The following is a 16,659-nucleotide window of genomic DNA, read 5'->3' on the forward strand; positions in this document are numbered from 1 at the left end:
AATGAGGACCCAGATTTTTTTGGGGGGGGGCAATATACTGACTTTGTAAACTGCTTAAAGAGGGCTGTAAAGCACTGTGAAGCGGTATGTAAGTCTAAGTGCTATTGCAATTGCTATTTTGATTGTCCTTTATGGACTTTCTGCTGATACCAAGACTGAAAATATTATGTTTTGTGATATATTTATAGATACGACATAGGATATGAGATGAGGGGATAAATGTTTGTAACTTTAAAGGGGATGAAGAGTTACTAGTTTTGTTTATACTTGTGATGAAGATTGGAAGTCAACCGTTTATATATTTCTTTTTCTTTATTCTTACTTTTCTCTTTTTTCTTTTTTTCCTTGTACTTTTTACTCATTGCTATTCTCTTTTCTTTTTATAAGTTTAGTTTGTATTAGATTTTATTACTATAATTAAGATACTTAATAAAAATTATATGTTAAAAAGGAAGCTCCTTTTCTGTTAATAGAAGAAAGGAGTGGACATAAGAAGGAAATCCTGAAAGATCAGAAAACAGACTTTCTGTTTTCAGAAAGTCCACCAAAATGCTACAAAAACAGTCCAAAAGCTGGTATTCAAAGATAACCCTGTCCTTCTCCATAATTTTTCTATTTTGTAAATATATGCAGTTGCCATCAAGAACAGTTACTCCATTCCCATCACTGTTTAATATTCTGTGGATTTAAATAAAAAGTAGCTTAAAGAAAACTCTGTTGAAAATTATTTTTCCATGAGGCCTCTGACCTGTTCTTAACAGTTGGCTATGGTATTTTTTCCAGAAAATTTGCCTTAACAACAAAGATCCCAGATACAAAAGGATGCCACAAATGTTGCATAGGTGAGTCTTCATCTTGAGTTGATATTGTCAGTTCCGTTTACAAGGAATCTTCCAGCTCTACCACCCTACAACTTACAGTGCCTTCTTAGAGTAATAACTTTCACATAAGTTGGACTATAATTGTCTTAATTCCATCCTGTGTGACTATTCTGACTAGAAATATGAGAATGATAATTTAGTATATCTCAAAGGCACTACAATATGGAAGGTTGCCTGAAAACCTGATTTTGTTTTCACTCACTTCTAAGCTCATAGTATCAAGACTTGGCTAAAATAGAGCAGGTGCTTCTACTCTTGCAGAGATAATTCCTTCTCTCTGAGGAAGACTACATGGATAGTTCTGTAATAGATGAGAACAGCTGGTTGAGAATCAATGCAAGAATAACTCACTCAGGCTAAATATCTCAGATTAACAACGTGAAATATGAATTAACAAAAAAAATTATGCCATGCACATAGTAGAGGGAAGTTTCTCAGGCTATATATGGATAGAATAATGTGGATTGATCCCTAACTAGACATTTGGATATTTCAGATTTAGTATTGCTTCTTAAAAACACTATGTTGTTGCTTTTCCATTGTAGTCCAACATATACAAGTTTTGATTTCCATCATTTAACACAGCAATTATGGTGACAATGGGAATTATAATTCTGACACAATTGAGAATGCCAGTTCCTAGCTACTGTTCTGATTTTTCTTCCCCTCTTATCCTGCAGGCAGACCAGCAATAGAATATCACAGTGTCTTTCCTGCTTCCCCAGAAAAATATGAATGCTGAACTTAATTCTTCAGCATCAGGTGGCAGAATCATATTTATTTTCAGTGTACCAGTGAAGGAGACTGTTTGTAGCTCAAAGTTGAAATGAGGGGTCCTTGGTGCTCTCTAAGTTGGATTATTTTCTTGCAGACATTTCGTTATTCAAACTAGGTAACATCATGAATGCTAGTGCAGACTAGCACTGATGATGTTACCTAGTTTGGATAATGAAATGTCTGCAAGAAAACAACCAAGCTCAGGGAGTACCCCTTCTTTCAGTATACATTTCACCATCAGTATAAGTGGCATTAACAAGATAAAATGAAAAAAGGATTGGCTAGTTCAGCTGTATATGCTTAGGTTTATTTTTCAATGAGGCAGGAAAGGGAAATTTCAGGTATGACAAAAGTACAATATCCATCCCAATCCTTCACAATTGGCCATGTTGAGTGTGGTGTTTCTGCAATATTCGAAGTACATAGGGAGTGCAATAGATGTAGACTGAGGATCTTGTAGATTGAGTCAAAAATGTTGCAGAAATTATATCTCTGAGGAGATGCAACATCACATGATTCTTCTAGGATGGTGCTCCAGGCATAGATATATAGATAGTGATAAATGATTCATTTGTGATAAATTGTAATATGAATTCAAGGAGCTGGCAAATTAAAATGATCCATTATGATTACTTCAGAATTTTTCTTTTTCCTTCATTAGTAAGAAATCCATATACAGGTCATAAATATCTCTGTGGAGCTTTGCAGTTGGGAATTGTTTTGCTTCAGTGGTATGAACCAATGCAGAAATTCATGTTAATAAAGGTAAGCTTCCCACACACACCTCTTTCTTGTATTTTTGCAAAAAAAAAAAAAAAAAAATTAGGAATCTTCCAAAGCAGAGTGGCGCTGTTAGAATTTTGAAGTAATTTGAGACTTCAAATGAGTTTGAACCTGTGACAATTTTTGAGCTCAGTTTAAACTGTTGGTCTTTATTTTTAAATTCTAAAACATCAAGGATAAAGTGGCCATTTGTTTTTTGAAGGAAAAACAGGACAGAAGCAGGGCCTATTAAATAAAAATCCTTCCTTGGGAAGCTGATCCATAAAAGCTCATTTGAGAGGATTTTCAGAGAAATGTTTCAAAAGTGCTTGAAATTTGTATATCTCTCTCTATATTTGTTGTAATATTGTATATAGATTTAAATTGAATATAACATGAAGATTACTTTTTAGATTTAAAATAAATGAAATAATATGAATGGATACATTCTAAATATGCATATCTTAAAATGTACACGTTGTTCTTCAGTTAGATTTTTTAAAAAAATGTATCTTCATCCTCCAGCACTTTGATTTCCCTCTGCCAACCCCACTGAAAGTATTTGAAATGCTGGTAATCCCTGAACAGGAATACCCTATGGTATGTGTTGCAATCAGCAAAGGGGCTGAACCAAATCAGGTTGTACAGTTTGAGACAATCAACTTGAACTCAGCTTCCTCGTGGTTTACAGAAATTGGTACAGGTGAGTCTCTGGCCTTGTTCAGTTTAATTTTGTTTAGTTTTTGTATTAGGTATATGCGCAATGTTCTGTTTCCAGGTATGGAACATTTTAAATTTGTTTTGGGCCAGATCAGCACAAAACACTTCCTGTCCCAGAAGATTTTTCTCCCAGAAAACTGCTGGACAACTCTCAGAGTGGCTAGATCAGCATGGTGCAAAAGAAAACTAGAACATTCTAGAGTTCCTCAGAACTTTGCATTTTCCAAGAGATAGAGTAAAACATTTTGTGCATACCTAGTTTACCTCACTTTTTTTTCTTTGCTAAAATCCAAGTGGCCCAAGGCAAAAATGGGATAAAGATAACATAAAACATGAAAACAGAACAACCCACAATTCAATAAACAATAAACCTATATTGGCAATTATTCAGCAGGAATATATTTAGAGCAGCAGAAGCATATAGATTAGCTTTGTTGGATTCCAACCCATCACTTTAGGCTACATTTAGAGGGCACTTAGTTGGAGAGGACTAATATGAAGACTAAACAGTTGGAACTATTCGACTCCTCAATGTACAGAATTTCTATTTTACTGGTATTCCAGATTTGAATCTACAATAACAACAATGAAGGACTGTAGGAAGCCAGGTTATTCAAACTATTCTGAAAAATAAGATACTCTGGCATAGACATCTGTTACAGGTTTTGACCATGTCAAAATTAATGACCCATGCAATATTACATGTGGTCTTCAATGGAACCGCATCTACATAAAGGGAAGTGTGTAGTGGGGTGCCCCAGGGCTCTGTTCTGGGCCCAGTGGTCTTCAACATCTTCATCAACGATTTGGATAAGGGGATAGATGGGGAACTCATCAAATTTGCAGATGACACCAAGCTGGCAGGAATAGCCAACACTCCAGAAGATACAGAAGGATCTTGACAGACTTAAACATTGGGTGCTATCTAACAAAATGAAATTCAGTGGTGAAAAAAGTAAGGTTCTACATTTAGGCAAGAAAAATCAAATGTACAGGTATAGTATAGGTAGTACCTTGCTCAATATTAGCAACTGTGAGATGGATCTTGGGGTCCTAGTGGACAATCACTTAAATATGAGCCAGCAGTGTGCTGCAGCTGCCAAAAAAGCCAACACAGTGCTAGGCTGCATTAACAGAGGGATAGAATCAAGATCACGTGAAGTGTTAATACCACTTTACAATGCCTTAGTAAGGCCACACTTGGAATACTGCATCCAGTTTTGGTCACCACAAGGTAAAAAAAGATGTTGAGACTCTAGAAAGAGTACAGAGAAGAGCAACAAAGATGATCAGGGGACTGGAGGCTAAAACATATAAGGAACGGCTGCTGGAATTGGATATGTCTAGTTTAATGAAGAGAAGGATGAGGGGGAACATGATAGCAGTGTTCCAATATCTCAGAGGCTGCCACAAAGAAGAAGGAGTCAAGCTATTCTGCACAGCACCTGAAGGCAGGACAAGAGCAACCGATGGAAACAAACCAAAGAGCTAGAACTACAGAGAAATTTCCTGACAGTTAGAACAATTAATCAGTGGAACAACCTGCTTCCAGAAGTTATGAATACTCCAACACTAGAAGTTTTTAAGAAGAGACTGGACAGCCATTTGTCCGAAATGGTATAGGGTTTCCTGTCTGAGCAGGGGGTTGGATTAGCTGACCTCCAAGGTCCCTTCCAACTTTTATTATTATTATTATTATTATTATTATTATTATTATTATTATTATTATTATTACATCATTGTGCAAATGTAACAACTCTATAATATAAGCTACTATGTAAGTTGTGTCATTTGTATGATAACATCAAGGTGCTTGTCATTTGCCCAACCTCTTTCCCATCCTGCAGAACATTATGTGCTTCTATTTGAAACTCTTTGCTAGCAGAAGGTAGACCTATCTGCAGAAGTCTTATATTGATAGCCATCTGCAGAAGCCTTCTAAGATGAATCACTGATGTTCTGCAGTGAAAAAGAAACAGTAGGGGTTTTTTGACAGATGTTGAATTACAGCAATGATTCCTAATAAAAGAAACTTCATAATAGAAGCAGATGTTCTGCAAGATGCATCTAATGAACTGAGCTGCAATTCAGGAAATCTTAGTCAGAAAAGCTGCTACCAATTTCCTCTGGGTTTTTTTGTCCTTTTAGGCAGCTCTCTCCCTACAGTGTTCTATGAATGTTCAACAGGTCTGTGGTTTAGGATCAGTGAGGGACAAATTCTGGGACAATAAAAGCACATTTTTTAACAGGAGAAAGAAATGATAGGGAATTCAAAAGTCACAGAAAGATTGCTTTTGTACCATTATGTATTTATTAAATGGATATGTTGCTTATCAAGTGACATTATTATGCTATCCTAGTGTTCAAAATGACAGATTAAGAAAGGAAACCTTTCCTTCCCTTTTCTTCAGAACAATGCTTCTTGCACTATTTCCCTTTTAATTTCTTGCTTCTCTCCTCGCATCCTAAGTGAATGGGTGGAAAGTATGTTATTACCTGCAACATCCTTTTAAAGCTCTTGTAATCCAAGACCAAGGGCTCTTGGCCAGCCATATTTACCTACATAATAGACAATGGGTTGCTTCTAAAATACTCATTATATGCATAATTCCTGCTTGCAGTATTAGGTATTGGTAATGGTTCTAAACTGTAATTCCCATCAAGCCTCCTTGCTTGACATTATAATCCAGCAACATTTTTAGATAATTTATAATTCCTTACCCTTGTTCTAGACATCAGTAAGAAGATGACGATGATTAAAATACTGCCCTAAAAATAATCTGAGCTGAAGATGCCATGAAATTGAATCTCTTTAATTTTTCTTACTGCTTTTTTTTATTTCAAACCAACTTTAATGGCTTCTGATGTCGTAACTGGATGTGTATTAGCTTTTAGGTGCATTGAGGTTTTGGATACAGACTAATCACTCGTTTCCCCTAAAGGTTGTCAACAACTTGATGCCATCCACGTCACTCAGCTGGAAAGAGATACAGTTCTTGTGTGCTTGGACAGTAAGTGAATGAGATTTATACTCTGTCTAAAAGAAAATAGAAAATGGGGCATAATATAAACCAGGAGGAATAAATACCTCAAAGGAAGATAAGATGTTATTAAGAATGCATTCAGTTTTATCTGATGCTGAAAAATATCACAGTAGACATCAGACACATGGCATTTTGGTGTTGTCATTGAGAAGGTCTTTCTTTTAGTGTTTTGTCTGATCCTAGAAAGGGAAGATCTCTTTCCAGTGATTCTAATTGAAAGCCATCTTTATATAAGGAAAGTTCACTCTCAAGAAAAACTGAAAACTTCACTTCTCCAGTGCTTCTAGCATTAGAAGCCATTCTCTGTAAATTAGACTAACAAAATGATAGCCTCAAGCTCAGTATATAGATTTCTCATGAGGCTTCTGAATTTATTTATGTGGATTTATTTATGTTATAGCCTTTATAGAACATCCCAGTTCACTCTGGCCAGTGTATGCAAGCAAACCAAAACCAGACTATTTCAAATTGCTAAAATAGATTTGTGCAACTCCCTGCTTTTAGCTTCAGTACACCTCCTTCCAGCCTCAGAAATATGAGGCAGTGTTTGTGACATCTTGGAATGACAGCACAAACCACTAAGCTTTTTGACAATCTCTACAGTACTACATGGATGCAAGGCATAACTTTCATCATTTGGTGTCCTGCAGAATGGATGCTAACTAGGCCCAGTGCCCACATTTGCTATAGGATGTAATAAAGTCATAGACACTTAGTAAAGCCAAATGTATTACTTGACAATTTCATTGTGGTGAATATTTCTTCAGCAAATGCCCCCAAGTGGTGAGAAGCAGGAGTGACTCCTATATCATTGTTACACAAAAGTTAACATTTTCCAAGATTTGATCAATCTTTTCTGACCCCCAACAGAAAGTAATACAGTATTGTAACTGTTATAATTTTTAATAGAAAGCAAGTAAAGAAAGGAGAAAAAACAGATTGTGACACAGTGAAGTGCTGATTAACCCCACCTGTTCTGAAACTATTAATCTGAAGACACCTTAATCACAGATGTCTTTGTCATTCTTAGTTGTGCTTTCAGCATCATTATGTCAAAATTAAAGCCGAGCTATACAATCCACTACCTACCAAGAAGCCAAGTTTTTTTAACGTGACACATGGCAGTTAATTATATTATCTTTGTTTGATCAGTGCAATTTACTTTTAATTACAAAATCATATTTAAGTTTTCTCCTGGCCTTGCTTCAGCCTCCAGCTTATTTGGATATCTGTGCTGGCCCTCATGAGCCAATGGTGGGCCTTGGTTCAAGAAAGATTAAACATTTTCACAACAGTGAATGAAAAGTTACTGGTGAAGAAAGAGAGATGATAGATAAATTTACTGATCTGGGGACAGATGAGCTTATCTCTAATATGGAAAACCTTGTGAATATTTGGAAGGGAAAATAACATTTGTTTTTTAAGTTAGTGAAAAAGTCTAAAAATTTCTATACATAATCTCCACTGAATTCAGTAGTCTTAAAACAGTGAATTTAATGGTGAATTTCTGAAATCGTTGTTGATTTCAGAAAAGGCAAGCACAGCCCCATACCTCTGTATTAAAGATTCACCGTGGAGGTGGTTAACAGCATTACGTTTCTGGGTGTGCAGCTAACGAGTAGGCTAGCTTGGTCGCTCAACAGTGAGACACTGGTGAAGCTGGCACTGCAGCGCCTGTGTTTTCTGTGTTGCATGAAAAAAGCGCATCTTCCTTCCCCTGTCCTGACCACTTTCTATAGTATAGAGGGACAGTCGAGAGCATCCTGTCATATTGCATTACAGTCTGGTTTGGAAGCATCACTGCTTCAGACAGGAAGGCAATGCAGAGAGTGGTGAGGATGGCAGAAAAGATTATTGGTAGTTCACTTCCTTCTGTTTAGGACATAGCATATTAGCGATGCTCGAGTAGGGTCCGTAAGATTGTCTGGGACACTACACACCCTCTTCACAACCTCCTTTTCCTTGTTACCTTCTGGGAGGAGGCTTGGTGGCATCGGAAGCAGAACATCCAGATTCAGTCAGTTTTGTTCCATATAGCATCAACCTTGTGAACTCTCAAGCTTCCTCCTTCCGCTATGGGTTCAAAATGGACAGTATCATAATGTGTGTCATATATGTGTCTGGGTAGATAGAGACTTCCTTTTGAGAAAGGCAACAGAATTTCATTTTGGATGTGTGCCAGTGTGTCCACAGTAAAAAATGACAATAAAGGTTATCTTATCTTAAACATTTTTTAATGTCTGCATAATTCAAACCATGTCTCTTGAAAAATCTGTCCAATTGATTTGACCTTAAACTGAGTGAGGCTGGCTGAGCCCTAGTATAGAAAGTAAAATGAAGTTCTAGGTTCTTCTCCTTTGCTTTTGAAGGCAGGCTTTGAGCCTACCTGGTACTGAGATTCTTTTATTACTATTATATTGTTTGCTTTTTTCAATCAAGGATTTGTGAAGATTGTGAATTTGCATGGTAAACTAAAGTCAAGCAAGAAGTTGGCCTCAGAACTAAGTTTTGATTTCTGCATTGAATCTGTAGGTGAGCAAATGCTTTCCCTATCATTTAATGTGCCTGATGTGACTGTATCACATGTGAGAAGGTTGCACTGCAAACATTTTTAAAGACTAAAACATCATAAGATTTCTGTGATATCATTCTCAGCTCTTCTGTGTATGATGTGTCATGGATTGTTATCCAAACTTTGTCAGATTTCAGCATCCTTCATTGAAATCTCATTAAGATCTCAATCCAGAATGCTAAAATTATGTAAGATTTAGCAAGCATCTCCCTAAATGGAAGTTATTTAATGTGGGGCAGTCTGTAGATGTTATTCAGAGGTTTTGCAGACAGAATGCCAGTAGGGACCACATTACTGATTCCTATGATAGATGATAAACTGTTATAAATCACCACAGATTCACAAGTTGAAATGTAAGCAAAGAAAGCATTGGAAAGAAGCCCTCTCTATCCTCAAATGCCTGTGCTTTCCTGACCAAGGGCCAGTTTTTAGGTTTAATGCTGCAATTTTTATAGTGGGAATATTCCTTCTGACTAACCCAGGGGTAGGCAACCTTGGCTCTTTTATGACACGTGGACTTCATAAAAGAGCCAAGGTTGCTTACACCTGGACTAACCTTTAAGATCCCTCTGTTGTGATCATTTGTGATCATAAATTCTCTTTGATTAATGGCAGATAAGTGGTAATATGAGTGACATATTATGCCCCATTGCTTGGGAATTGTTCTTTAGCAGGGACACATGAAAAATGAGTCTCAATGAGAAAATGGGGTGCTTGTTCTATGTTTATTCATCATCAGCCAATGGAAATTTAACACAGTTTGATTCCCCTGGCTTTGGAAGTGTTACCCAAGATTCACTCATTCCACAGATGTTTCCATCCTTCTTCCTTTCATTGGGATCTCTCACATATGGTGGGAACACAATAAAGTCTGGCTAATAAATTGGTATCTCTTGGATTTGCTTCCCTTTGCTCAGAAAGCTCATCCCCAAGCATTCCTAATCAGTCTTACATTGTGTCTCTCCTTGCAGTGTGCCTCCAGGACAGCGTGTTGGCCTTCTGGAAACATGGGATGCAAGGCAAAAGTTTTAAGTCTGATGAAGTAAGTTTGGGCAAGAGCGTCATTGATCAGTGTTTTGTTATCTTCCTTATCCTTCAGTTAGGAAGGTGCCAGTCACAGATAAAGAAATCCTGAACAACACAATCAACTTTGTTGCCTCTAATCTGTACCTGAATAGTTTTATTGGCTCAGAGACAGATCTTAGGCAGAGTGTGTTTGTTTTGATGCAAAAAAGAAAAAGAATAGCTTACTAGGTAGTGATAAATAGGTATTGTTTCCTCCTGCTCATGGGAACACCCAACACTGAATTTCATGGATCTGATTTAATACAGCTTCCTTTGCACATAGTATTGCACTATTGAACTGGCTAGGAGTTCTTCATTCAAATCATAGCTCAGCGATTTTGTTATTAACCAACTGGTACTCTTTTGACTTCAATTTCTCCCAATTTGTGGCATGGAAATGTTACTGATCTATCTTACAATATTTTTGTCAAAGATTATAGAGATATTTGGTATAATGCTATTTAAATGTCAAATGTTTGTATTGTCCCAGACTGGTTTAACTTGGGTAGAATCTGCTATTGGAAAAAACATAGGCGAATTTCCTTGATCAGTTTTGAGTAAGACCATAGTAGGATGCCCTATTTCTTGTCATGGGCCCTAGGTTTAATCCCTGTCAACTTCCATTGTGCTCCATATTTGCAGCACTATATATAAAAATCTCTCCTCCTGTATAAACAAATGTGACTTTTCTGAGCTGAGGAAGAATTGCATTACTAGAGTTTAGTACATAATGCAAAAATGACTCGGTGTGTGTATATTATTAAAAGTTGATGGCCCGTTTGAAACAGTTCTCATTTGCAGTCTGAATTAGGTTTGTTCTTTTCCAAATGGGCAAAGATGCTCTTCTGCCAGTTACTCACATTGTGTTCCTTTTTTGCTATTTTGCAGGTTACCCAGGAGATCTCTGATGAAACAAGGGTGTTCCGTTTACTGGGCTCTGACAGGTGAGCTGAGAAGAGCAGCCTGCAACCTTTTCTCCTTTAAAAGGGAAGTTGTACATCTAGAGAAATTATTATTGTTTCCCTATCCTTTTAAGGGGATTCTTCTGCCACTGCCTTCTTCCACCTTTCTACCAATGTGTGATGGCCAGGCAATTGCAGGTCTAAGGCACCATGCCTTTTGATTGATACACAAACCTTTCTCATAATCTCAGCCCTCTAACAAACACAGCAGATGCTCTGCAGCTTCAAGGCCAAAGCCAAAATTCCAAGAAGATGAAGCTAGAAGGGAGAGAAGATATATACCCACTATAGAAGTAGTTTGAGAACCAGAGGTATCTTCCATAAAGCACTCTTCAGATTGTGTAAATTGTTTTGCCCCCTCTTTGATCTGATTATTTCTATCTAATGTTTTTTCTCCTAAGCATCAAGAAATTGATGCTCCTGAATTCAAGGGTACACTATCCTACTATCTTCATTTCAGTAATATCTTGAAACCTAAGGTAGTGTGATCACTTTCTCATAAGATCTCCACTATATTTAGTTTTTTCAATTAAGTCCTTGTTAGTTAGGATCAGACTGAGGAGACCCAATCCCCTTGTTCAAGCTTCTAAACGGTAAAACGGTCACAAAGACTGATAAGAAATTTGGGGACCTTGCAATCTTGGCTGAGATGGTGTTCCAACAGTTGAGGTCTGATAGAAGAGAACATCTGTAGCTCAGAATTGAACTGTGGAGTCCTTGGTACTCTCTGAGCTTGATTTCCTTGCAGATATTTCATTACCCCAGCACTGATGATGTTACCTACCGTGTTTCCCCGAAACTAAGGCCTACCCTGAAAATAAGCCCTAGCTTGATTTTTGGAAGTGAGCCTAATAAAAGCCCTACCCCAAAAATAAGCCCTAGTTTTGGGGCAAGACACATGCCTAAAAATCAACCTAGGGCAGAGGTGAGAGGGTGGAGCTGCCCCACGTGCCCCGTACCCGCTTACCCTTGCAGCCAGGCCTCCCATAAATTTGACACATGCCTCGTCTCACCAGCCCACTTCTTCTGTGGTGCCCCCCGGCCTGCATTTCACTGTCAGAGGCCTTCCGAAAAGGCCTTTGCAGTCAAGAACCGAAGTATGGATTCAATTTGTAGCTCGGTTCTCAGCTGCAGAGGCTTTTCTGGAAGGCCTCTCACAGCAAAATGCAGGCCAGGGGGCACCATGCACGTCATTCCAGAGCTCCATTTTCAGCTGCAGAGGCATTTTCTTCAGTGGCGGCAGAAGTAGGCTGGCGGGGCGGGGCTATTGCTGTGAGGTGAGACCATGGAAAAAACACTCCCTGAAAATAAGACTTGTTTCCTCTTTTGGAGGCAATAAATAAATAAATAATAAGACTGGTTCTTATTTTCGGGGAAACACAGTAGTTTGAAATGTCTGCAAGAAAACAACCAGGGTCAGAGAGCACCAAGGACCTCACAGTTGAAATTTCCTATTACTGTGCCTCTCTTCCATGAAAGTTTTGTAATCTGGTCCAGGAAGCAACAATCCATATCTTCTGCCTGACTTGTCTATAGCATACCCTCACAATACTGTAGTATCTTTGCTGTTTCCCCTTCCTGTATTCTTACCCAGTACACTCATACTTATAGTCCTGGTTCTTTATTAATACATGCTCTTCCTTCACCTATAATGCTGTTCTCCTCATCTTCGGTCTGTCTACTTCCGTTTGAATAAGGTATAACCTTGAATCCTTAAAATTCTAGTCCCAAATTTCATCTGAACAGATTTCACTGTCTGTTAAATCATATTAACCTTCCTGCAGTAAGATTTTAATTTTTCCTTTTTGTTCCCTTCACATTTTACATTTGCATTGAGATGCTAAAACCACATCCACTCATCCAAATAAATGTATAGATATATAAAATATGGGATCTCCAAACACTATGTAGTAGTATAATGTTCAAATTTCTTGAATATCAGGAGTATCAGACTTCTTGATACTCTCAGGGACTAAAACGTTGCCTTCTCGTTTAAAGAATCCTGGATTCTGAGAGAATCCTGTAGGGTCCAATTCCATCTACCCTATTCTGAGAGTATTTGAAGGGTTACAATATTGAGAAAAGGCACAAGCTAAGACATCTCGTAGTTTCAGGGACTGCCATTTGCAAACCCTATTTTTAAAGCAGGGGTGGCAATTAATTTTCCCAAGGAGCCAGATGAAAAACTGGGACTGTTGTGGAAGTCTGAATCAATCGGGCTGTGAAGGTGCATAGGCATTCATGCACACGCATACATAAATTTTAAAAAAGACATTTCTCTTCAAAATAAAAGCAATACAGTTGTATGGCATGCATGGCATAGGAGAGACTGTTCTACTGCACCTCCAGCAGCCATTAGGAGGGACCAGTCTATCACGTCTCCAACAGCCCGAGGAGAGACCAAGCTACTTGCTTTCCAAGAGGGAGAACTGCCCAGCCTGCCGGGTTTGCCAAGGCAAATTAACTTCTCCCTCATCAGTACTTCTGGCGGTAAAGCCCTATTTAATTTCTGGTTAACCTTTCATGAGCCAGGTAGGCACAACCAAAGGACCGGATGTTGCTTGCGGGCTGTAAAATGCCTACTTCCACCTTGAAGGAACATTTCTGTATCATCTCTGCATATTTACTGTGCATGAGTGATTGTGTAAGAAAATATGGGTGCCAAGATGGGTGGGAAGGCGATTGGCAAGTTAGAAATGGCCCAGTAGCAAATGCTTAAGGAACAGCATCCGGGATATCTGCAACAACTGCTGACTTACCCATTCTATGCTTGCCCCGTAGGGTGGTGGTGCTGGAAAGCAGGCCGACTGATAATCCAACAGCACACAGCAATCTCTACATTTTGGCAGGCCACGAGAACAGTTACTAAGCAACCGTGAATCGACTTGAACTGTGAGCCAGCAATATGTTGCCTAAGGAAGCCGCTCTTATCGATCTCCAAGATATGTTCTGTGGCACTCTTTTCTCTTCTTCCCCTGCCTTCACATTCTCCGATTGATGTCTGAACGGACCCTGTTTTTAGGATCAAGAACTGCACATTTCTTGCAGCTGGGAAGCAGCTGTTCTCTCCCTTGCCACTGTGTGGTTGGTTATGTTGTTGGCTTAATAAAAGCTGTGAGATCATCAGTCCCTTCTATTTGTTAGGCCTACAGAAGCATGGATGTTGGAAAAATCTCAAATGCAGTCAAAATGATTTGGGACAGGATTTCTTCATGCTCAGGTTTATGGCTTGGGCTGCTGATTTTATCATCTTCTGACAATGCCTACTTTTGGATACTGGGAGTTGAAGTCAACAGCAAAATAAGGAAAGGGGGGATGCCTGTAGGGCAGGACCCAGTGGAAATTAACTTCTCCTCTGTGAGGCCTTTGTGGGTTTTCTCCCCTGCCACCAAAATATCCCCGTTTCAGGGAATCCTCAGCAGAGGTTCCCAGGAAGTTGTGTTTATGTCTTTATTTTTTAACACAGTCATTCTCTGTGGATTTGTAAAGAAACACTATTTAATCTTTATTTATTAATCTGCTGCTAGGGTGATGTGATGCATTTTAACTTCCAGCACACGAAGGTTGCAGAGCAGCTTTTGGTTGTGGATGGGTGTTTTTTTTTTTTTTTTTTTTTAACAATTGTAAAAAAAACCCAGCATTCTTCTTGACCTTTTTTTAGATATAGGACATTGTTGAAGGGAGGTGTTTATATAGAGAGGATTTTAAAATTAAAAAGAAAACATTTTTCCTATATAAAAGCAGTTTTGTACAAGAATATTTCGTATAGGATTGGCTTGTGGAATTGGTCATAAAAGATCATTTGGTATTGATTGAAATTATGTATGAAATGCAAGGTGAGTTTTAGTGAGGATCAGTAACAGCCTGTAAGATTGGCAAAAAGTATAAAATAGATATAGGGTGAGTTATGCAGTGCATTTGTGTGTATATGATTGTGCGTTTGAGGAGGGAAGCCACATTCCATGTCATTTCTCATAAGCATGTTGGAGGAACAGAGATACAAGGTTTATCCAGATTTACAAGCATTTGTGCTCCTGACTCAGCTGTCAAGATGTGACAGAGGTTTGTCCTGCATTGGTCACCAATGGCTGACAGAGTGATCCCTCTAGGTTGTGACAGCCATTTGTATCGGGTGCTTGTGCTTTGCCCAAAGTGTGTCTTATTGGAAAAAGGTAACAGCTTTTTCCCACAGTAACCCTCCTAATGCGCCCCAGTGTCAAATTAGGGATTCAGAATGCCTTGGACTGGATAAACCTTTCTAAACATAATGCCCCTGCATGTTTCAAGGAGTTTTTAAATGCTTTAATTTGTTCATGGACACGTATTTTATTTATACTATGCCAGAATGAAGTTGGAGAAAATGCAGTTCCTAGCAGAAATGAAAGATTTCTTTCAACTTGGGCACATTTGAGTGGTAGGTTTATTTCTTGGTGGTATGGTATAAATATATATATAAGAAGCAGTATTGTCTAATAAATCTTGGGAAATCTTATTTTCTCCATTATCCTTTTTTCAAGGCTGTCATCCATGTTGTTTCCTTTTTTGTTTTCCCAATTAAAATATCCCCATGAAACTATGTCTGTTTTTATTGAAGGGACAAACATGGATATGTGCATATGAAAGAGTTCATTTTTCCTCCTAAGAAAAAACTCCTTTTGTGTATATCACAAAATAGATTGAAATGCAGTTTGTTTCCCAACTAGCAGAGCCCTCACAGTTTGAAACAGTGTCAGTCTTGGTACAACGTATTTCGGGCCTACATATTTTCTATTTTAATGGTAGCAGACAATGCTATTTAACTTCATTCAGAAGCATCTCTACATTTATTAAAGGGGGTGTATGTGTGTCCATGTCTTTCCACATAGATAACATTCTCAATTTTGGATACAACATGCTCTGAATTCACATTTCAGGAAGAGTCCAGGAGGTCCAATCTAGAACAGAATGAGTAGCATGTATTGGCTTATATTGGAATCTCTGCTTCGATGAGAATCTCAGGAATCTAAGGCCAGAAATGTTAGCCTCCATCTTCGCTTGCTTGCTGTCAGCTGCCATGGACAGAGAGGGCGGGTGGGGGGGAGGAGACTGCAACGGCCAGCGTGGATTCAGTCTTTAAAATTCTTTAGGTGTGTAAACATAAAATCATACATGCTTCCTGAACCATCAGAAGGGAGAATGGGATGTAGATGGTTGTTCAATAACTATCATATTGAAATTGGCAAGAGGCATTTCTATTCTACTTTTTAACTAATTGGAAAAGTAATTAACTCTTTGGAAAGTAAGTATAATGGGTGAATGGATGATGGTATTTGTTAATGATTGCAACAGCTCTTACGTAGGACATACAGACAAAAGACTGGCATGAACATCAACTAGCAGTCAGAAGACATGATGAATACTTTTGATTTCACAACATATAGACTTAACCATTCTTTCAATTGGGAAACTGACCATCTTAGACCAAGCCAAGTCCAAAAACACTAGAAGCTTGCACTCTGACATATTACCCACCAATAGATACATAGACATAAACAATATCTACATACTATGCACCACCAGATGGATTTGTAGCTGACTGACTGGCCATACTCAGCCTGTGGTCCTCAGTGGAATTGCATCTACATAGATGGAAGTGTGTACTGGGGTGCCCCAGGGCTCTGTTCTGGGCCAAGCACTCTTCGATTTGGAGCTGGCAGGTATAGCCAACACTCCAGAAGACAGGCTTAAGATACAGAAGGATCTTGACAGACTTGAACATTGGGCACTATCTAACAAAATGAAATTCAATGGTGAAAAAAGTAAGGTTCTACATTTAGGCAAGAAAAATCAAATGCAGAGGTATAGTATAGGTGGTACCTTGCTCAATAGTAGCAACT

General features: G+C 38.4%; 1 protein-coding gene across 4 annotated transcripts in view; it reads left to right on the top strand.

Annotated features, from left to right (window-relative positions):
- Window positions 1–15,356, top strand: part of MAP4K5 (mitogen-activated protein kinase kinase kinase kinase 5) — a 125,345-nt gene extending 109,989 nt beyond the window's left edge. For all 4 annotated transcript variants that reach the window (XM_039329460.1, XM_039329459.1, XM_039329458.1 and 1 more), the window contains 8 exons: window positions 784–842; window positions 2,320–2,423; window positions 2,946–3,123; window positions 6,083–6,151; window positions 8,624–8,716; window positions 9,728–9,798; window positions 10,710–10,765; window positions 13,565–15,356. In XM_039329460.1, coding sequence (XP_039185394.1) covers window positions 784–842; window positions 2,320–2,423; window positions 2,946–3,123; window positions 6,083–6,151; window positions 8,624–8,716; window positions 9,728–9,798; window positions 10,710–10,765; window positions 13,565–13,652 — 718 coding nt within the window. In that variant the 3' untranslated portion in view covers window positions 13,653–15,356. The remainder of the gene's footprint in view (window positions 1–783; window positions 843–2,319; window positions 2,424–2,945; window positions 3,124–6,082; window positions 6,152–8,623; window positions 8,717–9,727; window positions 9,799–10,709; window positions 10,766–13,564) is intronic.
- The last annotated feature ends 1,303 nt before the right edge of the window (window positions 15,357–16,659 follow it).

The sequence above is a fragment of the Crotalus tigris genome, unplaced genomic scaffold, assembly GCF_016545835.1.
Source record: "Crotalus tigris isolate CLP2741 ecotype Arizona unplaced genomic scaffold, ASM1654583v1 scf7180000024398.1132909, whole genome shotgun sequence".
In the NCBI taxonomy this organism is placed as follows: Eukaryota; Metazoa; Chordata; class Lepidosauria; order Squamata; family Viperidae; genus Crotalus; species Crotalus tigris.